The sequence below is a fragment of the Falco biarmicus genome, chromosome 6, assembly GCF_023638135.1.
Source record: "Falco biarmicus isolate bFalBia1 chromosome 6, bFalBia1.pri, whole genome shotgun sequence".
In the NCBI taxonomy this organism is placed as follows: domain Eukaryota; kingdom Metazoa; phylum Chordata; class Aves; order Falconiformes; family Falconidae; genus Falco; species Falco biarmicus.
In genome coordinates, this window is record NC_079293.1 from 52,081,473 (window position 1) to 52,109,432 (window position 27,960).

The window sequence follows — 27,960 nt, forward strand, 5'->3', positions numbered from 1 at the left end:
TTAATAGTCCAGCCAGACTTGCTATATACAGTATACTATAGGATAAGCAGAAAGAAAAAACAAGATGAAAGTGTTTAGGACATTATTAAAATTATGGTCCTGTAAAGAACAATGATGATTTATAGTGATACAGTGTGAAAGTATTTCATTAGCTTGATCTTAAACATACCTAGCAGCAGTCTTGCTTTCTGTACTGCTATAATCCTCACTGATTTCAGAGGTGCATGACTGGACCTATGCAACTCTTTTCCCTCATGTTTTATTGCCACAATCACAACCACCAGAACTGTCTGATTTCAGGTCTCACTGATATTAAAAGAGAGGAGTTTTTCTACTACAGCCCTTTACTTTTACAGTGTGCGCTCTATCTCCTTTGATCTGTAAAGAGCTTAGGTTGCTGTACAGTAGCTGCACTGGTTTGCCTATTTTATTTTTTTCCTGGACCTGTAAGGAACAGGGAGATAGAAATAAGAAGCTAGACCACTGGTCTGAAGAGTATTGTTCTTTATTTTTATATATTTATATATTTATTAATATGTTATTGGAGGATAAGGTATCTCTTTGCCTTTTCAGGTAATTAATTTCTCAAAATAATTTTGGTATATGACATATTTTACAAAAAGACGTTTGATATTAACACAGAAGTTCTTCTGTGTAAAATTTAAACATCAATGAATATTCAGATGTGTACAATAACATTTGATGTTTAGCTTGAATTAAAGATGCTCTGAATTAATATTGCTATGATTTCCTGACAGCTGTTTTACAAGAGGTGGTGACTCTGTCCTCTTTTCTTTTCATCTGTCTTTGCTATTCTGTCTCATACATTCTCGTGTTTAGTTAGAATGTACACACAAAAGCACAGCTATTGAAAGAACACAGAGGTGCAGCCTGTGCATTGTGGTAAAGTCTAGACGCTCATCCAGCTTCATGCCTCCTCACAGTTCCAGCCTCCTTGTTCACTCTGCCCAGTTCTGCCCTAGCTCCTCTGCTCTTCATCACATCTCTCTTTCTGCAGGTGCTTTCAGCTGTTCCCACTCCCTTCCTGTCCCATGCTTCTTGCCAGGCCAGTTCATCTCGTACGAGCATCAGCCTGCCTTGCCCCTTGCCAATGTCTAACCTCAGTCAGTCCTTCTGTCTATGGCTTTTTTCTTTAAAAAATTAAATCTGTTTTGTAGATCTTTAAAGTAGGATGAATTATTCTTGTACGTGAGACAGTTCTAGACTGAATTGTTAGAGTAACTTGGATTGAGCCATGTGTTACTGCAGTACTCTCTGTTTAAGACATGAGTAACCAATCTATGTCTAGGTTGGGCACTGCTAAGTTACACAAACACCATTACGATACAAATGAGTCTGCTTGCTCTCAGCTCCTGCATCACACACTAATGACATGCGTGTTTACAAATAAAGGAAAACTTGTGGTTAGTCCCTTACAGTACAGAGTATTAGCATATAACTGTAAAAACACTTTTCAGAGATATTAGCTGATAAAGGCTAGTGATCTTACTGGACACACGTAGAGTGCTTTTCTGAAATTGGGACAGATTTGGACAAGTTTTCAACAAGGCAGCAGAAAACATAACCCTGATACATAAGCCACTCATACATTTTGATTAATTCTTCATGACAACAAACAGGGACGGTACATCTTCTCAAAGAAAGGTTATCAGATTCCATTAACATTGGAAAAGCATTAACTTCTCTCTTTTGTCTAGAAATAGTGAAACAAATCTGATCAAAATGCGAAGCAATCAGCCCTGCTTCCATCCAGATGGAAGATTTCAGCCCCAGTTAGTATTTGGTGAAGTGAGTGAAAATGAGATTGTACTGTGGCAGTTGCCAGGTAACCTTAAGGTAGTCCGATATATAATGCCAGCTAACTTTATAAATTACATATATATTACAGATACAATATTTATTTCATGCAGTCACATGTCATTAGTAATGAGAACATTGTTCATTTAATTTATTGTGCCTTTTCTGATCTGAGTGGAAAACATTGTTGTCGTGGTTTAACCCCAACCGGCTACTAAGTACCACGCAGCCACTCACTCACACCCCCCTCACCCCACTGAGTGTGATGGGGAGGAGAACCAAAAGAAGGTCAAATCCATGGGTTGATATAAGAACAGTTCAATAACTGAAATAAAATAAAATACAATAATAGTAATGAAAAGGGAGACAACAAAAAGAGAGAGAGGAATAAAACCCAAGAAAGACAAGTGATGCACAATACAATTGCTCATCACCTGCTGACTGATGCCCAGCCAGTCCGTCCGCAAGCAGTGATTGGTGGTCCCTGACAAACTCCCTCCAGTTTATATATGGAACATGACGTTCTATGGTATGGAATATTCCTTTGGCTAGTTTGGGTCAGCTGTACCAGATATGCTCCTTCCCGGCTTCTTGTGCACCTCCTCACTGGCAGAGTGTGGGAATCTGGAAAGTCCTTGGTTTAGAGTAAGCACTACTTAGCAGCAACTAAAATATCAGTGTGTTATCAACCTTACTCTCATACTAAATCCAAAACCACACCACTGTACCAGCTACTTGAAAGAAAATTAAGTCTATCCCAGATGAAACCAAGACAATTATCTTATTCAATACCAAAAGTCTAACTTGAATAATTTTGTCATTTGGGAACAAATTAGTCCAATAGTTGCTCATGTCAGAAGTAAGCTGATCTTTATGGTGCAGAAGAACAGAGCATCACTGACTCATTAATGAATAGCAATACAGGTATCAGAATAAGAGGATTTAGTCATATTGCCTAAGGATCTCTAAATAAAAAGTGCATGAAATATAATTTTTTTTTAATTAAGCTTTAAAGTTCCATTTGTTTCTGCTCAGCCTTGTGCAAAATGCTGTATTGGCCACTGAATGAAGACACACCTTCCTGCAGCAAAGGTCGATCATTGTTACCGGATATCCCTTCCGAAGTGGAAGCTAGTCCTGTAGCTACCACAGTCCTTCCCAATAACACAGGTTAACATACCTCATGTATTTCATGCAGTTGCTGGATGCTTCAGTATGTATGCATGCACTCTACCCTCTGAGGAGGGCAGCAGCAATTCCTGTATTCTCTGACTTCATTCTTAAAGGCTGTTGCTGTAAATAGAAGATGGCCATGGTAGGTATGTGCAAGACTGTGAGCTGACACAGGTCCTTCAATGTCACTGGAGATGTTCCAGTAGAGTTACACCAGCAGAAGAGGTAGGCCTATATTTTTTCATGTTGAAGCATATATATATATATATATATATATATACACACACCACAATTTAGAGTCTCTGGTTTCATAACCCAAAGAGAAAATACAATGTCTGGATGCTAATTAAATTTTATTAACTTAATTAACTTAAAGAGAAATTAAAGGAATAGATATACTGCTTATTAATCTTTTCATTAATGATCTTTTCCCATTATGCTCACAATGAATCCAGTTCTACAGGAATTTGCATTCCACAGATGAATACAACACATTAGATTATAATTTCATTTCTTAAGGGAAAACCCTTAAATGGGTATTACAGTGATTTATGGCATGGATGTATGGATGGATGTGATGTATGGATGGCTCATGTCTTTTGTCTTCATGCTTAACAGCGCAGCAAGAATACCATATAACAAGCTGCATGTTGATACGAGGTTTCATCACTAAGTGCGAAATGTAAGCTTCCCACGGATGATGCATCTTTATTGATGCTTGCATGTGCTGAATCTCATCATTTTCTTCCCCCCTCCTAATTATTTGCCCCATTTATCTATTCACCTCAATGCTTTCTGATGGTTATTCTCCAGCAAACTAGCTGCATAGATTTCTCAAATTCTCACATGGCCAGAAAACCACAATCTTCCCATTTGTGTTTGTTTAACAATTTCCTTGTTGAACATGTCACTGGGAAATACTTTCAGTGAATGCCTTCTGTGCTTCTCAGATATCTCACAGTCTTGCCGTGGTGTTCAGTTACCTACAAAAGCCATTTACCGCCTCATGCATTCCTCCACCATGGGCCATATCGCTTACATAATTCACACTCCATTGTGCCTTACTGCCTAAGTTGCAAACAATATAAAAAATATTTAAGGACAGTCTTTACATAAAGCTCACATAATTTCATATAAATACAGTGGAACCCTCTTGGAGTCAGGTTTGCTTCAAGAAAACTCCAGCTCAGCAGGAAATTTACCCGTTGTGTGTGAACTGTTTTCCTTGTGATTTGTGTCTGAATCATGAGAAAGAACATCTTCAGTGCAAGCTGCATTGTTGGCGGAGCATATACAGGCAGTTAAATCACTTTTATCTCCTTGATGCTCTTGTGATTTGTTCTTTGTGTTTGGTTGGGTTTTTTTTTTTCCATTTACAATCGGGGGCAGCGCAGATGGCAAAGGCTTAGCTTGATGTAAGATGTCCATAAAATAAGCAAAGCTGTCAGTGAGCCTTCTCTCCAGCAGGCTTATTTCACTTTCAGGAGGATTTTTCTTCCACTGGAATGAACCTCACAAAAGTATGTCTTTAAAAAGAAGCAAGTAGCTCTATGAGCAGCAAAAGTTAAAAGTTGTGAGGTTCCCTCTGAGCTCACTGTAGAGCTTCTCCTTTAGGGGAAGGAGGTGATACTTTGAGATTCTTTCCTCCACAAGGTAATGTGTTTTGATGAAACTTGTCAGAATTCCTCAGTTTTGCTGTTGCTGCTCTTCTGTCATTAAAAGGTGTTTTGGGGAAGTAGGGAGTGGCAGGAAGCTGGCAAAGTCATCAGCACTGCATGCGTTCATGGCTTGATAAAGCCAATCACATCAGTCAGTGCAGTCTCATTAAGTTTTTCTCTTAAAGTTCCAAAAGAAAAAAAAAACAACTTAGATTTTTTCTGCCATAGGATTTGAGTTAATTCCTAAATATCTTCTAAAGCTGTAACTTCAGAAGCTATTTCTGCTGTTACTTCTGCTGCCAAGAGTGCCCAACGTGTGCTATTTACAGATAGACAGTAAAGACAGGCTTTACCCCAAAATAATATCTAAGCAGAAAAAACAGGTAAAACAAACTTCAATTTTGCTTATTTCTTAGCTAAAGAAATGATGGCATAGACTGCTTCAACAATTGTCCTGGTTTCAGCTGGGATAGAGTTAATTTTCTTCTTAGTAGCTGGTGCAGCGCTGTGATTCGGATTTGGTGCGAGAACAATGTTAATAAGGCACTGATGTTTTTGGTTGTTGGTAAGTACTGTTTATACCAGTTTCAGTTTCTCAGGCCCTGCCAGCGAGAGGGCTGGAGGGGCACGGGAAACTGGGAGGGGACACAGCCAGGACAGCTGACCCCAGCTAGCCAAACGGATATTCCTTACTGTTGGATGTCATGCTCAGTATGTGAGCTGGGGGAAGAAGAAGGAAGTGTGGGATGTTCGTAGTTATGGTGTTTGTCTTCCTAAATAACTGTTACTCGTGATGGAGCCCTGCTGTACTGGGGATGACTGAACACCTGCCTGCCCAGGGGAAGCAGTGAATGAATTCCTTATTTTACTTTGCTTGCATGCATGACTTTTGCTTTACCTGTTAAACTGTCTTTATCTCACCCCATGAGTTTTCTCACTTTTACTCTTACAATTCTCTCCCCCATCCTACTGTGAGGGGAGCGAGTGAGCAATCGGCTAAGTGAGGCTAAGACACTGGCAGGGGTTAAACCATGACAACAATTTGCCCAAGGCTACACAGAAGGTCTGGGAAAGCTGTGTCTGAGGCAGAGCTGTGAACAGAAGACTTCTCCTGAGCCACAGTTCAGTGCATTCACCACAGTCCACCCTTCCTTTTCAGAGTACTACCATAGAGTAACACATTTTTCAAAGTTGCTGATAAGTCTGAATAGATCTTTTTCTCACAAATGAAGGAGTGGCAGTTGGCAAAAGGTAGTAATAAAGTAGCAGCAAAGATTATAACTGCCTGTGCCATGCATTGTGTTGCACATTTTTTAGGTCTTGAAATGCTCCCTTAGAGAAGAACAGACAAGAATACAAAGGAAGCTGAAATCTGACACCTACCTATAATTTATAATACTCATTTTATTTTTGGGACAGCCATCTCGTGGCAAGGTAAGTTCTTTTATTTATAGGCAGGGGCTGCTCACAATTTGCATGCTAATGCATTCACATCTGCAAAGCCTATAAATTAGCCTCCAGCTCATTACAGCAATGCCATTGTCCTACTTGCCAGTATGTAATCTGGCACCCAAATGTAATCTACACGCAAATGTTTTGGATGTCCACAAAATAAAACCAGCCCAGGGTAAGAGCTTCACTGTTGCAGTATTAGCATGCCAAAAAACCTTTCCCCCTCTCCCCACTGAAAAAAACAAAACAAAACCCAAACCAAAAAATCCCAAACATTAAATGACTGTAGGAAAGGAAACTGCTAAATGTTTAGGAAGATGAGCCCAAAAGCCTAACACTCAAGAAACTGGAAAGCTGTTGCTGTATTTTGAGGTACTTATGCCAGTTCAGCCAAAAATGATGTATAGCAGCTTTTTAATGGGATCCTAACAAAAGTATCTTCACAGAAGACTAAGTCACTTTGCTGTGCATCCTGATTGTATCCTAGTATGTCATAGATGAACACTTATGTTATTATTACTGTTTAAATTCTGGTTGTGCCTAGCTATCTGAGACAGACACGGAGGTTCTTTTTTTCTTGGTGAGCCTTATAAAGGCAGTCCCTACTTTCAGGTAGTCAGAAGTTTACAATTATGTCAGATTTTGCCACTTCATTAAGCTGGCAAAAAGAAGAAATGCAGTGTAGACAGAGCATATATCCTCTCCTATGCAGATGTGCAGATGCTTCCTATGTTAATTCACTTTGTCAAAGTTAACTGGATGGTGCGAGATTGCTGGGCCCACAAGTTCACCTTCTGAAATCCCTAGAGGCTCAGCTTTGCTTATTGTGAGTAGGGTGAAGAGGACTCACCACTAACCTCAGAAAAACACTGGCGCACTCTTGTAACTTCCATCTGCTTAGCTTTAACTGTGCTGAGACACACAGACATACCCATCCTTAAAAAAGAGAAAAGCAAAACCCTTACAAACCCCAAACCCTATCTGTGTTGTTGGAAAGATCTTAAACAGGGTGACAGAGCGCTGTCAGCAAGCTCTCACCCACTGCCCAGACTTGCTTCTGCATTTCCCTCCTGCTTGCATCCTCTTGCCTTTTCATCTCTTCTTCCCAACCTCTCCACCTACTCTTCTCTGGCTGTAGAGTCCTCAGAAACCTCCCTTCTTCACTGGCCTACTGCTATAGGTACATGACCATAAATGAGAAGGAGGCCTGAAACAGGAGAGCTTCAAATGAGACTTCAGAGCAGGAGAGGGAAAGGCACAGGTCATTGCACAAGTATGATATTGGATTCATGATCCAGATGTACCTGCATGCAGGAGGCACGGTATATAAAATTTCTTTATTGAATTCTGGTTGATAATAACAGATGGTTTTTTATTTATGTACCTGTAACTCTCTTGTTTGTCAGAGTAGGTGGGAGAGGAACAAAAAACCAGGGCTTTGCATGAGTCATAACCCAGAAAAAGCTCAGCTGAGAATACAGCTCACACTGCTCTGCAGAGCCCAGGTGATAAGCATCAGTGTTTCTGTTGTTCCCATGTTTTTGGTCTCATATTACCATGAATGGCAAGATTCACCATGAGGTATTCAAATGGGGCTGTAGGCAGGGATAGGTAGGGGCTTTTTCATTTTGTTTTCTGACATTTGTCTTTTTCATACTACCATAAGAAAGAGGAAATGCAGCATAAAGAAAAATAACTACTTGTTTAGAACAAACATAGAAATATAGAAAAAAAAGATGTTACTTCTGAATCCAGGTTTCAACTTCAATTCCATTCAACTGTATATTTGATCTTGCAAAGAATTGCACAAGACTAGATCCAGCTATGGGGCGTAGGGAGGGTTTATACATCTCTGCTGCTTATCTCACTACACAAATGGACAGTGCCCATGCATGAGCCACAGCCCTGTCACCCTCTGTCACCCCTGGAAATGGCAGATAGCTGGCAGGTCTTTCTTTTAAATGTGGGACAGTCACAGTGAATTCTGTGGGACCTTCCTAGGTAAGAGCTGGGCACACAATGAGGGAACAACAGGGCCCGGTGTTCTCACTGGAATCTGCAGTTCCAGCACATGTTTAAAGGCAGCCTTCCTGCACGTGTTAGAGCCAGGCGGCTCAGTGCGTTGTCTGCCATGAACTTCTCACAGACGGGCCCTGCTGGATGATGACCACTGGCTGCATCCAGACTGCTCTGAACACACCGAGCTGGGGATGGCAGCAAGCACTGATCTGGGTACCTCTCCTCACATCTGTGTCACCCAGAAGCCGAAGACCATTTGTGGCCACTGAGGTGCCGGAGATACGAGGTCCCACGTGCCCCACAGGTAGCAAGCAAGCTCTGGCTGTGCCTGGAGCTGCCCTTGTAGGCTGAATCTCTGCACGGGCACTGCATATGACCCACTGGGCTCCTGCAGCCCTGCAGCAGACAGTCTGTCTAGTTGCAAAGGATTCCAGCATTTGAGTGGTTTATCAATGCTTCCCATGTTTGTTGTGTTTCTTCTTTTCCCAGCAGGATAGAGTATGGAATACAATGGATGTTGCTGTTTAGATACTGCACTGAAAAGTATAGTGCCAGTGCCTAGACAGAGCTGATTCCTATCCCATTGCTAATTGCATTCACTTTCTAAGCATGGCATAATCTCTTTTGCAATAATATGCGTGGGAAAAAACATCTCAGTAGCATTTTTGTTCTGATGACCTGTGATAAAGCCTCATTTTCTCTTTCCTCTGCCTATTATGCTTTTCTTTAAACTTTTGATGAACCTATATTTTGTATCCAGTTCCTTCATGCTTTGTACTATAGAGATCCACGGAATTATTTCTTCACAAATTGTAGCCAAAAAAACCCCAAACATGCAAAGGCTAAAAGCAGGCATGCTGTAAAGATGGTTTAAAAACGTACATCTTCTTCTGTGTGTATTTAACAGTTTCCATCTTTGCCATATGTTCTTTCCCTCATCAATTTGCCTTTTAGATTGTTCTTTAACATTTGCCTGTTTTCTTGCTTCTGCAACAGAAGGGAAGTTGATCTTTCATTTGTTCCGCAAATATTCCTTATTGTCCCAGGTTTTATTACCCCATCTGTTATTGTGTGATCAATTGAAGTCTCTTGTGGTCTCACTTTTCCAACTGATCACACTGTACCACAGGCTATTTTTCAATGTAATGTTATCTACTGTATGATGTGTAAACTAGAGAGAAAGGAGCAAAAGGATGAGGATATTTTTCCCCTGCCTACCATTCCTCTCTTTCTGTGTAAGCACATATCTTTAGTGCTTACTTGTTATCAGTGAGAGCATTTAAATTAAATCCCTCATCTCCGCTCTTTTCTACATGAATCCAGTGCTCCCATCTCAGTGTTCGCTACCTTGAAGCAAAAAGGTATATACAGAATAAGCTCACCAACACTTGAGGGAAACAGGTAAATACTGTCAGACTTCATAAACTGAAGCCACACTTTGCTGCAGCACCCTTGCCAAAATGGAAACTTCTCCTCCCAAGCACAGTGTTTTTCTGTTCTCCCACCTCCACCTCCTAGCCCTTTCCTACTGCTGTCAACACTTACTCTTGGTCATGCATGGTTGTGTTAACTCTGCCTCTGTGAGTAGTTTTAAAAGCACTTTTTCTCACACTTTTTTAGGCATTTACAGACACTCTCTTCTGCAAAGTCCTCTTTCATCTTCCTGCACTCAGCTCGCTCTATCATAGCAAGGGCTCAAAAAAAGACATGCTTTTAAAATTAGAGGTACAGTACCATTTCTGCAAAGGGAGGCTAACCCTGTAAGTGTGATCAAGCTGATTTGAAGAAGGTGAGTCTTTCGCAGCAGGACTAATAGATGGAAATTTCTTCTATCTGTCCAGCACTATAAGAGAGAAGACTCAGCATTTTATAACTATTTATAACTATGGCTTTTCATAATAATAGAGCAAAGTGGGTCATTGCCAGGGAGGAACACGGAGGCAGCTCTTGCTGTAACAAGGCTTGGGAGAGATTGCATAAGAAGCAGCACCCCCAATTTGCCCCTGAAAATAATGACTTAGAGTATTGACGTTCATGCATACTGCGTGAATCTGGTGTCATGTCCACACGCGCTACTAATTTGGTGTTGTGATCCCTCATTCAAGCATGTGCGTAAAGACCAGACTGTTTCTTAGAAATTGGGCCTTGGTGGACTGAGCTATTGGGTGAGTCACTTTTTGTTTTGTTTAACAAAAGTTAAACAGGGTCTTTAATGTGGAGCTGTGCAATGGAATGTACCCTCTGCTTCTGGACATGCAGGTGGAGGTTAAATTTATCTCAAAAGCTCCTGATGTCACTGCTGGGAACCCAGCCATCACTTTGGAAGAGCTGCCTGTGCTGAGGCTGGGAAGAACAGAAAAGGTGACAGCCTTCTACAGCGCTGTGTGGGCCTGTTTGAGATGCGTGTGGCCTTCCAGAGGGGAATGAGGAACTGAAGCAGGAAATACGGATTGATGCAAACAAATATAAATATTGGTGGGAAGGAAAGCTTCTGTGTGTCTATCAAGCCAGCTTCTCCTCAAAATATTTGAATGAAAAACTCCTTCTAGATTTGGGTCTTTCCTCAAAAGTATTGAGTAAAATACACACACACACATATGTAAGCTCAGTGCTAAGAATGGACAGCAGCCTCCAGCTTCCTAAATGAACTCCAAACGCCCACTGGAAGGGGCTCTGCCTTGCCCGCCGCTGTGGTGCGGGTGTCTGCTCCGCAGCTAACCCCATGGTGACTCCCCACTGCTGGCGGGGCGACAGCCAGACGTTCCTCCTCACTTCAGCCTAAAACAGCCGAGTGAGAGGAATTCCACCTCGGTCTCCTGGCCGGCGGTTTCCGGGGAGACAAGCGCCTAAATACCTCGTGGATACAGCAGCGGCAACAAGGCCAGCTGCCTCGGCGCCCGTGAGAGGGTCCCGCCGAGCCCGGCCAAGGCGCCCGGCAGGCGCCGGGGTGCCCGGCGGGGGCCCCGCGCACGGCCCCTCCCCTCGCCTTGGCGGAGAGGTTTTGGCGGGAGGGGTTTTGGCGGGAGGCGCGCGCTGCCGTGCCGCGGTGTGCCCTGCCCCCTGCTGGCGCCGGCCCCCGCCGCACCGGCCGCACCGGCTGCCCGCCGGTAGCTGCACCGCATGCTCTTCTCAAAGCAGCGTCGCCATAGGAGAATTCTCAGGTCTCAAGCAGAGCTGCAAATCTGACGGCCGTGCTCAGAACGGCGTGAAAAAACTAACGGCACCCCTGCGGACTGGGGTTACAATAATTGCACTTCCAGCTTTGCATCTGGTGTTGCACAAAGACATTTTGCAAAACACATCTTCACCCAACTTACTTGATGTGAATGCATAATTCAGAATAAATGCAAGCATGCTGCTCTGCAAGAATTTAGTAAGTCTTCCCCGTACTCCCGAGTAAATACAAGTTTATGTCAAAAGAAAAAAAACCCAAACCCCAGTGAAAACCTCCAGACCCTCATGCATAAGTATACGCTGTACCTTGGGTTTTGTTGGAGGGGTGATTCAAAAAGAAATATTAGCAACTCTAGGAAATAATGTTCATGTACTGCACCAACTCTCACTCCTGCTGGAAGAGTTTTAGTGATAGTGAGGCAATCGCTAGCGCTTTGTTACCACTCTTAAACGTCATGCCTGAAGATGGTCAGTTTGCAGCCTTGGAAAAGGACTTATGGGCAAACCCAAGATTAATATGGACATCAAGGATGACACAGTTCTTTATCTGATGCTTTTGGTTTTTACATTTTCAAAATGAAAATAAATGAGATGATGAGGTAAAGGAGAGGTTGCAGCAACAACTCCGTAGACCTTAATTGGCTGAAGACCCTGTATATTGTGTGGGCATGAGCTAAGTGAGCCTGAGGCCTCCAGAGAGCTCTGGGGTAAAATCCCAGCCACCAGGGGTTCTGCCATTTCCTTTAATAGAGATTAAATTTCATCCAGCGCAACTCCAGGACAATAGAGAGGCCTCTACACAACCTAAGTGTAGAAAACTGGAGTTCATGAGTTTACCTGCACCTTTATGACTGTCTGTATGGCAACCGTAGGCACAGTGTGCACAGAAGGAGGAGGGCTCCTTACCTTCTTTTTATTTCCAACATTTTAGGTCATCTCAGGCAGATGGAGTCACATAAGGTGTCTCTTGCTGGAATGAGAAGGGGTTAGTCACACCTCTGCAGGCCATGCTGTTGTCCTAGTATTTTCACAAGGCTTTTGAAGCAGGCTCAACAGCACATCAATTCCACAGAGCAGCTTGTTTCAGCTGTGCCAGCCCCAGATGAGTCTCTAATGTAAGATGAGTTTAACCGAGGGCTACTGAAAAGAGCTGGTCGGAAAAACGCCTTTCTTTTAAATTCAGTTGATGGCAGCTTTTCAACACACATGAGGAAATTTAAATTTGACTTGGAAATACTGCTGGAGCAGTTGTTGTGGGTTATACCAAATTCCTCCCATCCCTATCCTGTTTTATGGGTTGAATGACTACCTTGTTTTGGTGATGATAATTAGGCATTATGGCTGTGATGCCTGAAGAGAGATTAAGTAGAATTAGGGCACTCGCACATGGAGGAAAGTGAGCATAAGACGCTGCTGAAGGACAACACCCATGAATTATAAAATAATTGGATTTACAACAGGTATTCCGTCTGCAGACATTGCTTTTTTCCTAATGATTTTAGCTGAGGGGTAAACAGGCTAGGAAAGCATATTCAGGTAAAATGGAAAAAGGAAAGGTACCCCAGCCCTGATGGGGCAACCCACCCCACCCCACCCCTGCCCCCGGCTGCCCACTGCAGGGCAGAGGGGTGACCTTGGCACTGTGCTACCCACATTGTCCCCCATGAAAATGCACTCTTGGGAACCAGCCTGCAGATCCCCACTGGCACATTTCAAAGCCATCCCTGTGAGAGCCCAGCCATGCCCATCTAAGCTGGAGCTTAGATCCCATCTAAGCTGATCCCCGACCTTCACACAGCGCTGCTTGGTTTTCTCTGATAGCTGTGTGAATGATTGCCAGCAGTGGTAAATTATTTACTCCACGTAAAGCACCATCTACTATAAGGGCATATCCCTCATTACACTGTAGAGCAAAAATATTGCTATAGAGCCCCAAAGATTATGAAATTATCTGATTATTTACATAATATATAATTAAAGGTAAGGATAGTGGCAGTGAAAGAAGCTTATGATTCCTTTTTTCGATGGGGAAAAAAAAAGTTTGGGGAAAGGGTCTAGATTTTCATAATAATTACAGAACACATAGCTGTGTTCATAGCTGAAGATAACATATTTTTGATAGAGCAGCTTGATTCAGAACACCCAGGTAGATTCAGGTGGTTTTGGTGTTTAGTAAAGCAAACCTCTGGTTTATTTTGTTACGTATTAGGGCATCTTTCCCTCATGATCATCACACTACATGTTTTTCATGTTCATATCGTTGCAGCCCCACAGAGCTGACTCCTACCATCTGGTCTCTGTGAAGATGCAGGCTACACAGCCTGGAGGTGAGAAAAACTACATATGCTGCTGGAGATGCCTATGTTGCTACAGGAGGCACTGGTTTATTGGCTTGCTAGATTTCCTCACTACTAAATCCCAGCAGTGCTGGCACTGAAGGCAAATACTTCACTGACTGTGATGCAGGCCCTCAGTCACACTGAATGAAATGTTCGGTATATTATCTTCTAACTTCATTTAGATTTCCCAGTTGTTTAAAATCCAGATGTTTAATAAGAAAGGAGAAGATGGCATTTTCCTCTTCATGGGGTCGCTGGGAGCAGCAGGGTCGGCCGTGAGAGCCATGAATGCCAGAGGTGGGCTTGAAGGCTGCCCTTTGCCCTTGGTGCTTCTCGTCATGCCCACCCAGCTACTGCAGCATCTGGGCATGGAGGCTCTCCAGGTGCAGGCACAGCCTTGGGAAAACAATTAATGGCAACTGCAAAAAATGGCAGCCAGCCCTAGGCACCCATCTGAACTGGGGGAGCTCTCTAACTTCTGACCTCGTAATGAAGTGAGCGCTTTCCTGAGCAGTGCATTCCAACTCCATTTCTCGCTAAAAGGATGAAACTTAACCTCTCTTCTCTTCCAACAGCTCTCACTTTTTGTGCTGAAGAAAATACCTTCCGCATCTCTTTCTGGGGTAACTTGAGTGCTGGCAGTCAAACTGATGGAAAATCAGCTCTTGGCACTGCACAAATGAAGTTTTGCTGTAGTGACAAGAAGAGATGGTCATGGTGCCCACCCAGTTCTGCCCTGACTTCTTCTCTATGCAAAACCTGTGTGCTGATGAATTACGTTTGCAAGTAGTTCAGGTAAAATGTATTTACAGCTCTATTTCATTATGAATAAAATCTGAACAGTGGGAATGAGCACCAGGAGTAAAGGAGAAAGAATATTTTGGTACCGATTTGATCGGATTTGAAAAGAACAAAGTGGTAGTAATCCAGGCTTCAGGATTAATACAAATGTAGATATGATTTAAATTGATATTGTAAGGAAACAGGGGCAAGAACTGAAGAGTGGAAGACGAGTTATGAATAAAAAGTGTGTGTAAAACTATGTATATGTGTGTGTGTATAATTAAACAATAAAGTGATACCTTGTCACAATACAACTTACTATGCAGGAATATGCAGGCCATTAATTTTTCCAGATAGATGATTTAAAGCTAGATTAGATCTTAAAACCAGCCCTTCATTATTTTGCCAGTCCACATGTGCTTGCCAGTGAAAGCCCTTGAGACAGTTAAATGACAAATAGTCCCTTAACAGTATTCAAAAATGGAAATTCTTAAAAGCGTCAACTTAATACCCTTCTCTCAGTTTCTAGGAAATGTTACAGTAATTCCGAGCTACAGCTTTTCGTTTTCACTCTTTGAAAAACCACATGCTATGTAACTAATCTAACCGAAGCAATAAATACGCAAATGAAATTTAAAGCTACTTTTTCCATAGGAATTTATACTTTAGCTATTATTGACAGAATTAGTACTTCTCACAGTCCCATTTTTTGCTCATATTGTATTAACACGTACATACAAGTACATACTTTCTAGATACATATAGCACCTTTCTAGAATTTTCTGGTGGGAACTTTAAGGAGGATGTTGAGAGGACTGGTGAAACTCTAGTGGTTTGAGGTAACCTGCCTGAGATTTTTGCAACTTGCCTATGGTGATATAATCTTATTGTTCTGATTTTAGCATCACAATCCATTCGCTAGCATTTGCCAGCAATTGGTACTCAAATGAGATTGACCATCCCTCCTTACAAGATGCCCCCCCCCCCGAGTATCTTTTGAGGAGTTGACATCGGATACAGTTTGATCACGTTTGACACAGCTGTGACAAAATCCCATCTGATGGTCCAATAAGAACTGATATGCCCCCATCTTCCGTGAAACACATGTGATCCCCCCTACCCACTATTCTTTTTCCATCTTTCAGACCTCCAGGATTTGTCCTCCTACTGACCTGTTTGCTAAGGCCTTGAAGCTGCTGCAAGACTCTACCAGATGTGTGTGAGTTACGTGCCCCAAACACACGCACCCCTAGTCCTGTGATAGGCATGTGTCTGCTCATTTGAGGAGAGTTTGCATTGGTACCGGGCAGTGGGATGTGTTGGGTTCTGTGTAGGTCTTACTGTGGAGAAGTGCTTCTCCCACGACCAAAATTTTGGGTGTTCACTCATGCCGTATGATGGGGAAGCCTTTATTTTGGTCATTTTGGGGATGCATTTCCAGACATGGGATGGGAGAAGATCAGGGCGTATGGGACCTGAGTACCACTGCTGGACTGTGCCTGGCACAGCCTGGTTGGAAGCCGGGGCCAAACTACAGTCAAACCCTCGTTAGATGGCTATTAGGAAACACGCATTTGTTTAATGCTGGGCTTGATGCCCGACAAGTGATGGCTTTCTTGTTAATAATGTGACATTCCCATCCTCCCGTAACACCTTTATTGTTCTCGTTTGCATTCTGACTGCCCAAAAACTGGGCAAGGAGTCGCCCATTTCAACTGCGAAAGAAGCGATGGGGAGCTGTCGGTACCTGAAGTGGCTAACATCAGTAGCATGGCAGTGTTGGGTGATGCTGGTCTGGCTGTCCGACGAGCAGTGAGGAGAAAGATGCGCTCCAACAGCCGGGGGAAGGGCAGGGCTTGCGAAACCTGGGGCACCGGCAGTGTTTGCCGTGGTTATGGTCTGCGGTGGCGGGGCCACGACTGAGGAGCGGGCCGGGGGGCGGCGGCCAGCAAGGGGTTAAGAGCAAGGCTGGGGCCGGGTAGGACGAGCGAAGGGCCGGGGGTCCGCGGGGCTGGCAGGGGAGCGGGGCAGCCCAGGAGCCGGGCCCAGCCCCGCGCTCCCTGCGGCGGCCCCACCGGTCGGGGCCGCCGCCAGGCTTAGTCAGAGGAATGTGGGTGGGACTGCCTCCGCCCGGCGCCTTAAAAGCCCGCTCGGGCCGGCACAGCCTCCCGTCCCGGCGGAGCGTCGCTGCCGTACCCCACCCGCGAAGCCCGGGCTCGCTGGGAGCCCCCGCCGGCCGGGCAGGATGGTGGTGTGCGGCCTCGCCTGCTGGAGGTGCAGGTGGCTCCTGCCCCTGCTGCTGGGCCTGGCCATCATCATGGGCATCATCGCCCTGGCCGGCCGGGGCTGGCTGGAGTCCGAGTCGGCGCCCTACGTGCAGCAAGCGTCGCTGTGGGAGAGCTGCACGCGGGGCGAGGAGGACCTCAACTGGAGCTGCGAGTCCCTCATGGACTACGGTGAGTGGGGGGGCACCCACGCGGATGAGCCGGCGCCGGGGGGGGTTCTCCCCGCCGCTGCTGTGCGCAGCTGGGATAGAGCCTCCCGTGCGGAACCGGTACTGATGCCGCTTCAGGGCTTAAACCGGCAGAGACGTACAGGTCTGGATGCTCCAGGGCAGTGTTTTCCATTGGCACAACGCTGAGGAGCCGGGTGTTAGCCGGGGTAGGAGAGCCAACTGGCCCCAAGTCCCGCTTTGGGTTTGCCGCCTGGCACCCCCAGCAGCCCCGCCTGGCACCGCCGGCGCTCCGCCACCGCCGACCGGACGGGGCCGTGCAGGGTGGCTGGGCAGAGCCGCACCTGGGCAGCAGCGAAGGGTCGTTCCCCCGGCCCTCCGGGGGGAGAGGGCACCTGGATTTAACCCTGCCTGGCTAAGGGAGTGCTGCTGTTCAGATGCCTCCTGACCCGCAGCTTGAAATGGCCCGGTGTGGGTTTGCAGGCAGAAAAAAAAAATGCTGTTTCCTCTGTATCCCTCTATTGCACTGGGGCCTAAATCGGGGATAATTGTGCCTCTGTTTTAACTTGCTGAGCTGCTTCTGTATCTGGCATCACCAGTGTAGTAGTCTTACTGCACGCTCCCAGTTTCTGGTTTTTTTGGGGGGAGACTTTTTGTTTTTTGCTAGAACACATGGGTCTGATTATATCTGCTTTTCCCTCACAAAATATTTCTGGACAAATAAGTAGACCCGCCTTAAGATCCTGGATGAGGGTGCTTTGGGGACTGGGAAGCTGGAAGGGTGTGTTTCAGCTGGGAGAGCTGGCACTGCTTCCCCTTGCGGATCCATTGCTGCCTGAGCATGGCGGACTAACGTCCAGAAGCTTTTCATTGCAACACATGCATAGGCTAAATCCTGAATGTTTTGCAAGAGCAGTGGCTTCATTTCTCAGCCAGGTGATGACTGCAGCTTTTACTGTAGGTGGAAGAAATATGGCTAGTGTGACAAAGATACGCCCACCCCTGATTAGACAGAGAAGAAAAGCTAGTGCAGAACTGCTGAAATTTGCATTGTGCAGGGAAGAAATGCTAATACAGTAGAGCTGCTGAAACTTGCCTTCCTCTGTAGTGACACCATGGCTCATGTCCCCAAGTACTGATGGGTGTGTACTTCGCATCAGTCTGGAGCCTTGTGGGGCAAAAGCAACTTTGCAGTTTTTTCTAGTTAACAAGCTCTCAGAGAAGACGTATTGTCTTCAACTTTGCTTATTTCATCAAAACTTATTTAAATCCTTGGCTTATTTGTACCAACCTGACTTTTCCTCTTTTCTAATTTTCATGACATCAATGCCACTGTCTACTGAAATATTATTTACATCTAGAGACAGGATATAATGTATGAGTTCAGGTTTGATTTGTTTCCTTTTTTCTATGCTAATGCAATTAGGCTCAAAATAGGTGAGGGCATTTACAAAGGAAAAAATGCCTAGTAGGCATTTACAACAGTGCTGCAGGAAAAGAAAAGTTAATTAATTGAGATGCATAACTTGTGTTTTGCATACAATAACTACTATGCACTAACCATCCGGCACCCCTCCTGGTGAAACAAAAACTCCAGAGTGGATCCCCATTAACAGAAAGCTCCATTAAACAGTTTCTTAATTGAGCTGTGGCATGTGTACTAAGAGAAGGAAGAGAAAAAGCATCTGAGTCACTTACTTTAAATGGGGAAAAAGGGCCAGGAACAGACAAACAAATTTGCAAATAGGAGTGTCTCCTAAACTGCATTGCTTCTTAATGCACATTTGCAAATGCCACATGAGAGGGAAGAAGTGGAAAGGGAAAAAGAAGAGCAGGGTATCATTTGGTGGGGAGGCGGTGAAGGGATTTTTAGAGCTCTGTGCTGGTTTGTGTCTGGGAAGTACCTGGCTGGCAGCGTCTGTCTATTATCAAAATGTTGCAACACACAGCTGCCGCACTGCACTGTGAAATGACTCCATGACTTGAGTCTAGATCATTGCAGTATGAAACTGTTGACTGTGTGTTTAAAATATATCAGTAAGTCATCAGATATGACAAGGATTGTTTGCAATGTGGTTAACTGGAGAGGGTGGCCGTCTTTATAGTGATGAGGCTCTAAGTTCAGGAGCAGTATTTGTGGGTGGCTGTGTCCTCCAGGTTCTGAACGGCTGCTCCCAGCGACTTTGCTTTGAATTACCACTGTAAAAGATGGGCGTGTATGTGTGCAGTAAAGGTGATCCCATGGAGGTTAACTCTTTCTTGTATTTCTCACAGCCAGTTGGTACTCATTAAGTACACAACAGCCAACCTAGAAAAAGAGAAGCATTCATCTGGATCTTTAGTATGTGCCAAAAAAAAAAAAAAAGCCAATGAAGAAAAAGGTGGAACCTGGAAGCAGGAGCCCAGCTCATGTTTCATTGTGACTGTGCCACTGTACCTGTGTCCCTAGAGGCACGGACTTTGATACCACAGGCTATTTATTGGTGAAGCTGAGTGCATGTGTTGACTTCACTGAGGGGCCAGGAATGTTACATGTATGCTTTTCAGTATGCCTCTTTTCAGGCATGCTGCTGTCTGGTTTACAGTGCAGGATGTATTTGAGAAAATACTAACTTGGCTTATAGTGTCCGCTGAGCGCAGGCACTCGATGAAAAATGCTAATGGAAGAGGTGTGGTACTTCTGTCTAGTAGTGTCCCTGTCTACACCCAGAAAACATTGACTGCAACTCCCCAGTAAAAGATCCCAGTAGGCAGGTGAGGCTGGCATCCCTGCCGGTGGGCTTTGCTGGCCCCTGGGCAGGTGCACTTCCACTGCTAGTAACCCAAAGATGTTAAATGTTGGAAACTTGTAGGATTGTGCTTCTCCTGAGCTCCTGGCAGAGACAAGTGGCTGAAGCAAAGTTCATACTAGTGGGCTTGTATTTAACAGTTTGGTAGTATAGCAGTTGCTTTTCCTGCACTTCTAAACCCAAAGCAGAGCTGTGATCCCCGGTATTAATTCCCAACCAGCCTTCCCAGAAAACCTTTGATTCTGGGCTGTCCTGGGCTCATGGTGGGTATGCATGTACCTTCCCTTCACCAGTCATGCTACATGGAAGTTTGCACATTATGTGAGCAAGAAAATATTACTGATACTGCTCTCGCTTGCAATGAAATTCTTTTTTGTCAACAAAACCAGATATTTTGGGCCGTTCTGTGTAGTGGGCTCTCAAGGCTGAAAAAGAATTGCTACTGCCATTTATATAAAGAAAAATATTGTACTACTGTGTAAAATCATGCCTCATGTATGCATATCACAGTAAAAATGTCCACCCTAAGATTAGTTATTCACAAGCCAACAAACTGGCTTCTGCTTTTGTGAGTGAACCAAGATGAGAAAGGCTTGTTACTTAAATCCTGTAGCAGCTCACCTTCCTGCTAGACTGTTTCCTCAGTTGTCTTATTTCTAAAGGAAAATTTAGATTTAAATATCCTTACCCTGTAGAGCCTCCATATCCTCCCAGGTGAGACTGAGGCACGGCCAAATAAAATCAGGAAATACTCCTAACACTAAGGCTCTGTTTCTTTCTTTTCTTAAATTTCGTCATGTTACTGATGCTCATCATTAAATAATCCCAACTCCTCCTAGTTATTTGCATGATAACATTTGCAGCTTAGTTTCTTTCCCTAGTCATCATTAATCAAGCTATGTAATAAAACTCTTAATCCTTCCTAATAATTACAGACCTTCAGCCTCTGAACAGTTGGGGTTTTAAAATGTTCTTTCAACACCACCTAATTGATAAATACTTTTCTGTTGATTAGATGCAAAGAACTTGACTCTGAAGCAAAGCTGACCTGGGGAATGCTGATACCTCCAACTGTTCTGCTTTTCTGCTCCCCCGTTGTTCTGCTCTCCTACTTATGCAGCCCCAAATTATCATAGCATTATTGCTTGATTTCATAAACGGACAGCATATCTATGCCTATTTTAGAGTAAGAGACACTCCCTCTGCCAGATGAAGGGATCAGCAAATTTTCTGGGTTTATGGAAAGTTTAAATTCTAAATGGGGCAGATTTGTCTCTCTTGAGTGTGAGCAGGTCTCTCCAGCTCTTACGGACCTCTCCCCTCCTGGCAGCTGGGAGCTGCAGGTGAAGGGTCTTGCAGATTGAGACAGGAGATCTGGGTGCCTGTGAGTGGCTCAGTCAGCTCTCAGGAGCCTCTGGGTGGAAAAGGAGCTGGGAAATCCTGACTTGATAGGCGTGGGAATGAGGGGGATCCTGCATGGAGAAACAGCAGTTTCAGTCAGAGCCCTGCAGCACCCTTTTGCTGCAAAGCAATGGTTTGTGTGGGAAAGGAGCGTGCCAGGGCTGCACCCTGTGCTTGGTAAGGGTGCAGCTTCCCACCCCGACCTCTGCAGTCAGTCACTTAAACAATTAAGTGGAAGTCTTTTGATGACATTTCTCTTGCGTTGTGTGTGCGTATATATGTATATATACACACACACACAGAGCAAAGTCCAGAGCTTTTTGCTGTTCTTCTATGACTTGCGCTGGTGCTCATGTGGCAGGCTGGCTGTTTGATGGGCTGAACTAGACTCCAGCCATTGTAGACCCATCCAGCTCCATGGCCAGCACCAGAAACTCAGTCTTACCAGATCTTGTCAGTGTCAACCTGCTGGTAACTGCTGCTGGAGAAGATAATCCAGTTGGAGAAGGAGAGAAAGGTATGGCATCACCAGCACTCAGCTCTGTCATGCATGAGAACAAAACCCACTGAATTTCATAATGGTGATGCCTACTACTGCCTATTTCTGAAGACCTGAAACAAAGCTGGGCTTGTGTTGTGGCTTAACCCCAGCTGGTAATCTAGTGCCATGCAGCCAGTCACTCATTCCCCCTGCCCTCACCCAGAGGGATAGGGAGGGGAATCAGAAAGGAATGTAACACTTGAGGGTTAAGGACAATTTAATATTGAAAGAACAACAATAATAATAATAGCAGTTATAATTAAAAAGTAGGGGGGAGGGGGAGGAAGGAAGTCTAAAGGGAAGGGGGGAAAAAACAAGTGATGCACAACGTGACTGCCTCGCCACCTGCTTACTGATGCCCAGCCAGTGTCTGAGCAAGGATTGGCAGGCCCTGGCCAACCCCACCCCCCCCCACCCACCCCCCAGTTTGCATACAGAGCATGATGTCCCATGGTATGGAATATCCCTTTGGCCAGCTGTCCTGGCTGTGTCCCCTCACAATTCCTTGTGCCCCTCCAGCCCTCTCACTGGCAGGGCCTGAGAAGCTGAAAACTCTTTGACTTAGTATAAACAGTACCTAGTGACAACTAAAACCATCAGTGTGCTATCAACATACTTCTCACACCAAATCCAAAATACAGTGCTACACCAGCTACTAAGGAAAATTAACTATCCCAGCTGAAACCAGGACAGCTTGGTATCGATTGTCCTGACAAGACATCTCCTACAACTGTGTGTGGTGTTGTTTCTGTACTGCCAGAGATGAGAAAATAAATCCCTTTATATTGGTTATCCCTAAATAAATTCTATTGTGGAGATAATATCCAGTACTTGTGTTAGGTATGTTAGAGAATATTTTGTCTGAAAAAGTTTTTATCAGACCACTGATACAGCTTGTGTCCTCCCTCCCTCCTTAAACCTGCAGCCCTTTCATAGCGAAGGGGTATGAAACATGCAGGACTGACTGAAGGAGAAGTAATTTGAAGAGTTTTTGCTGTCTTGAGTAGCTCCAAGAAGGGAGGGGGTAAAGAAAACCCTTTCCCTTACCCTTTCTATGCCAACATGACTGTCTTCAGGTGGTAGTTGGGGCCAAGATCTGGCTGACGGATGGCTGCTGTGTTTTACTCTTCCTGTTGGAACAGAGGGGAAAGAAACCAATTCAGACTTGATGAAAATAACTGTAAAACAATGCTTTGCTTTCCGAGAGTAAATTGATGTATGTAGTAGAGATGTCTGAGATAACTTGAGTCAGAGAATGCAGTAAAACTACTAGCTATCCCTCATTTATGCAGCTAGTAGAGTACATGAGTTAAGGTGGAGGACTTTAACTCTTTAGAAAAATGTTCTCTGTCTCAACATCTTTCCTCTGCGCTTTCGCACAGGAAAGAGCGGAGGCTATGTTGAAAGCAGGGTGTCTCCAGAGTCACTTTAGCTGCGTTGAAACAGGCAGCTCTGATGAAAGATACTTGGTTTTTTAATATTTTGACCTAGATATCGCTGCTGTCTTTATTCCTACATTAGAGGGAGCTCAGGATCTGGCCCTACCTCTGTCTAAATGTATGGAAGTAGAAATCAATGTTATGCAGATGTGGGAATTGAGCTGTGATGACAGCTGACTGGAAAACAAAGCACCAGCCCTATGGTTTAGCCCTGTGGGCAGTTATCCTGCCTCCAGGGCAGGAACAACTTTGCTTGTTGCTGTTTGCATTGGGCTCAACTGAACTCCTGCTTGGTTTCTAAAGAGGACAGGGTCTGGCCATAATGAGGGCCTTCTCACAAACCTGTGTTACTGCAAAAGGGGAATTGCTGGAATTTTTCTGGGATGTTTTCTTACCTTTGCTGCCCTGGCCTGTGGTGGATGAGTTCTGGGCACTGGTGCTGCTCTGCTGGGATAAGGCAACTTGCTTTGTGCCTGAGCTTCTTCAGCCTGCAGTTGCTTGATCCTAAGAATCTGCACTACCCTTTTCCAGCAAATGTCAAAGTAATGATTCAAAGAGGAATTTCCACTTTACCTCAGATTCTGCTATTTCTCTTCCACCTGCTGCATTTTAGCTGGTTCTATTTTTTTTTCAGCTGTGAGTAGATAATTATCGTCAAGAGCTTTCTCTTTGTCATCTCTCACTTCAGCTATTCCAATCTATTTCTTTTTAGTAATGCTAACTTTGCTCCACATGCATTATTCTTGTCATAAACAAACAGGCAAGAAGCTGTATGCTGACAGCACTGTTATTTCCCAGCAGTTATCTCCTGTGAGGTACCCTCTTGTTGGCTTTCATACTCCCCTGTGCATGGAAGTAGCTTTGTAAACTTTCACGTCAAACAGGAAAGGTGACAAAAAAGTACATTCTCAGCAGTTGTGTGCCCTATCTGCTCAGCTGTCTGCGGGTCCTGACAGATAGGGAGTTTGGAGGTATTACTTCTACTACCATGCTGCGCTATATCCCTCCTTTCCAGCAGAACAGGTTAGCAGGCAGGGAGTTCTGTGCTGCTCCACTAGTGATGCTGCCTCTTTGCTCTGCAGCTGTGCACTTTGGAGGCATCCAGTATTGCTTTGACATAGAGCACACTTCTTACAGTAAAGGGTTTCAACAAAAAAAAGATTAAAGGAAACCAAAGACCTGCAATGACCTACGGTTCAACGCACCGCTGTGTGTAACATCTTTCTTGTTTTCTCATAAAGGATGGGGGAGAGCAGCAGCTGCCACCTATCTTGTTGGCTTTGTGATCCTTGTCATCTGTTTCGCCCTCGCAGTCATCGCATTCTCAATTGAGATACTCCGTTTCAACTTTGTGCGAGGAATCGGAGGCTTGCTCTTTGTTGTTGGTAAGGCTGGGCATAAAGACAAGGTATTTTAGATGTAAAACAAGCATCAGCAGAAAAACATGCTAGATGGAGCCTCCCTACCGAATAACTGTCTTTGTCTGGTTTGTGACTCATTTTCATGGGGAACAAGAGAAGACTGATTTATGCTCTGAGAGGATGATGGTTGTGGGAGCTCCAGTAGCCGCTGTCCGTTAGCACTTCCCTGAAAGTGGTGTACAGGGGCAGCCAACACCTTTGACCCTGCATGTCACATGCTATGACTGGGGGACCAAGAGCCCCGGGTGCTTCCCACCTTGCCGAGGGGAGGAGTGGTGGGGCTGTGGTACGGGTGGGAGGTCACTGGCTCTGCAGGGATCACAGTGCCTGGCTGTAGGACAGCCACCGCACGCAGGTATGTGCCTTAGCAACCTGGCAATGTCAGCCGTAGCTGCTGCAGTTGGATAGACGTGGGGATCTGCCTTGGCCAGAAATCGTATACCTCCGTGAGAATGCACATTTGATTGTAGGACTGAAACTAATCCTTACACATCTTAAAAGGATATGCAGTTATCTCTGGGTACCTTTTTTGTAGTGGGAAATGCAATACATTCATTGCCATTTACTCCTGCTTTTCTTTCTTTCTCTCTAGCTGCGTTCCAGATCATAGGCTTGGTCATCTACCCAGTGAAATTCACAGAAGAAATTCCACTGACAGGAGATAATATGTTCAGCTGGGCCTATGGCTTTGGTTGGGCCAGCACTGTTGTTGCAATAGGTTGTGCTTTCTTCTTCTGCTGTCTCCCCAACTGGGAAGATGAAGTCCTGGGAAACATCAAGCCTACCTATTACTACTCTTCCCCAGAGAGAGCACCATACTTAAATTGAAAGATTAAATCCAAGTACAATCCACTGTCAAAGGAACAGAGGAGCACCTCTGATGTAAATTTGGTGCAATTGTAAGACACTGAAAAACCACCTTTTTCTCCAGATCATTCCTTATTAGCCCTGGCAATAAATTAGCAAAAATACTGGTATCTTTAAGCAACTAGCTTTTACCTAAAGTATTATTTACATATGCTCATGTCGATATCTATTTGGGTGGTTTACTTCTACTTCCCCTCCCAATTTGAGTCATCCTTATTTTATTCAAACATTTGCATATGAATATAGTGTTTCAAGGGCAGAAAGGAAGAGATTTTAAACAACCCATTAGAGGAACCTGTAAGTTATTTTGTTTTCACCTCTGACAAAATTGTTTTAAATGGAACTAGAAAAAAACCCAACCTTCCAAAGAGTGCCTTTTCTTCCACCAGAGTTAGTCCAAAGGAAGGAACCTCCCTGAGACTATTGTAGTCACCTGCTGCCTGAGTCTCTTCTGATTCCTGTTACTGGACTATTGTTGACTATTAGCTATTTGAATTAAGTGAGAAGTAAAAATAAAATTTATTTTCCATCAGTTGGTGATGTTGGATGAAGATCTCCTCTGAAACATGGAGCTGGTGTGTGTAACAGTGGCTAATGTAACGCTTACTGGTGTTTTTGTGGCCACTACAGGACTTGTGATGGAGCCACATATAATTTAATATACATTGTCACAGAGAGAATCAATAAGCTTTCAGATGTTAAACTACATATATTTTTATATGGTATTTGAGGGATGCTGATTTAGAAAATGTCTTTGCGTAGAAGCATACACTGTTCTTTGTCTGTCTTAACTTCACTGTTTTATCAGCTGTGCTTTGGAGGAAAATCTTAGCAGGTGTTGAAAACCTCCAAAAGTTTCTAAAGCACATTCTAGGTACTCCAGAGTTTAGTAAACTCAGGGATGCTTTGTGAGTCACTAGGGATAACAGGTCAAAATAGAAAAGCAGTTCTGTGAGCAATCTACATATGCAAACTTCATAGAGACACCCATCTCAGAGTAATCTGGCTGGATCCTGGCTTGTGTTTCTGGAGCCAGTAATTCCAATCAAGTATTCCAGCGAGGCAGAGCCATGTCGGTGTTGGTCATGGACCTGCAGCAGCTTACAGCAGGTTTAATTATGGTCTATATTCTTTGTCAAAGCTTTCCTCAGCTGGGAAAGAAGGAAGAGGCTCATTTGTGGAGCTTGCCTTCCAGCTATAGCTTGTAGCTGAGACAAATTTCTGAGGGGGGTACAGGTAGGGTGGAAAGCAAATGCTGCATGTCACTCTGCGTAATGAGCAGCTAGGGACTTACTTCTTACTATCATGAACGCAGTACTTACGGGAAGTGTATGAGTGTATGTATTCATGCACATGTACAAGATAGAACTTAAAAAGCATTAACCAGCATACTGTAAAACTGAAGTAATTTAGAACTAAGCTTTTTCAATGCCCAATATTTCTTGTATTATATATTGTATAGCTATCTGTTTTGTAACACCTTTATAATTTAGTAATTATATATATTGCATGTGATCCGGTTTTGAAAAGGCCAGGTGACCACTGAAGGTCTTTTCCAGGCCATTTTCAACTTCACAAAATCTGCAGACTTCAGAACTGTGTTACAAGCTCAGTCACAGCATATACAATCAACTGTATTTATGATTCATGCTGAAGAAGAGAATCCTGTGGCAAATGTGTCTTTTTTTCTTTTTTTTTTTTTTCCTTTTCTGTACAGTATGGGCTGGTGGGGACTACTGTGTAGACTTACTTGTATCATGAGCAATAATAGTACCTATTTTCTAGTGATTTCAAAACGCAGCAGAGAATCCCAAGCCCAGAAAATCCTTGCACAGCTAAAGCTGAGAAGGAGAAAAGATGTAAGAAAATGGACACCCTTCCTAATGAGAGGGAGGATGGTATGGCAATAGGGTTTAGCAGAACTTAAGTCTTTTGTATGTGTTTTTTAATAAACATTGTCATAACTTGTCAAAAAAGCACAAATGAAAAATAAACTTGGCTCTGAATGTACTGGGAGGGGTAGAAGCATAACCAGAATGTTACACAATTAAGATGTTTGGGAGAAAGCTATTGCAAATAGTCATTAATTACTCTCAAGTGATACTAATGTATGTGGCACTCCTTTCAAATGTGGTGGTTTAATTAAAACTGTTTTAACTGATGGTTGTAGAAACTTGGTGTTTGTGGTTCATGGATTTGTTTCATAAACTCAAGCAAACAGCCATTCTTTCCTTCTCTTAACATGGTGTTGGGTTAATAAATTGAAGTTGAAGACCTTATGTCCAGGAGGCAACAACTTCATTTTCCAGTCAAATTAGCTTGAGTATACACTGCAAGACACGTCTGTGCACTTTCGTCAGAAGTGCCAGGCATAGAAAGATCTATGCTAAGCCAAAACCTCTTAAATGCTTCACAGCTTGAGGGGGAACTCAAAACATTTTAAGTATGTAACAGAATACAGGAGGTCTCAGACATGGGAAGCCTGTTCTTTTTTTGATCAAAACTATGCCAAGTACCTTTCCTATACTGATCAAGAACTTTAAATAGCGAGGAAAAGTTGGAGTACTTGCCTGATATTTTCAGTGGGAGACTGTACTTCTCCTACAATTAGAAACCTTGCAATTTCTAACCTCA

General features: G+C 44.0%; 1 protein-coding gene across 1 annotated transcript; it reads left to right on the top strand.

Annotated features, from left to right (window-relative positions):
- The first annotated feature begins 16,541 nt into the window (after nucleotides 1-16,541).
- On the top strand, nucleotides 16,542-27,487 carry PERP (p53 apoptosis effector related to PMP22). Its single transcript, XM_056344522.1, has 3 exons — nucleotides 16,542-16,872; nucleotides 24,280-24,423; nucleotides 25,052-27,487. Exons 1-3 carry the CDS (start codon nucleotides 16,662-16,664, stop codon nucleotides 25,285-25,287), a joined length of 591 nt encoding a protein of 196 aa, XP_056200497.1. The 5' UTR covers nucleotides 16,542-16,661; the 3' UTR covers nucleotides 25,288-27,487.
- Nucleotides 27,488-27,960: the final 473 nt, after the last annotated feature.

Coding starts and splice junctions, on each gene's coding strand:
- PERP (XM_056344522.1), top strand. CDS start 16,662: ATGGTGGTGTGCGGCCTCGCCTGCTGGAGGTGCAGGTGGCTCCTGCCC. Junction 16,873..24,279: donor CGAGTCCCTCATGGACTACG/GTGAGTGGGGGG, acceptor TTTCTCATAAAG/GATGGGGGAGAGCAGCAGCT. Junction 24,424..25,051: donor AGGCTTGCTCTTTGTTGTTG/GTAAGGCTGGGC, acceptor CTTTCTCTCTAG/CTGCGTTCCAGATCATAGGC.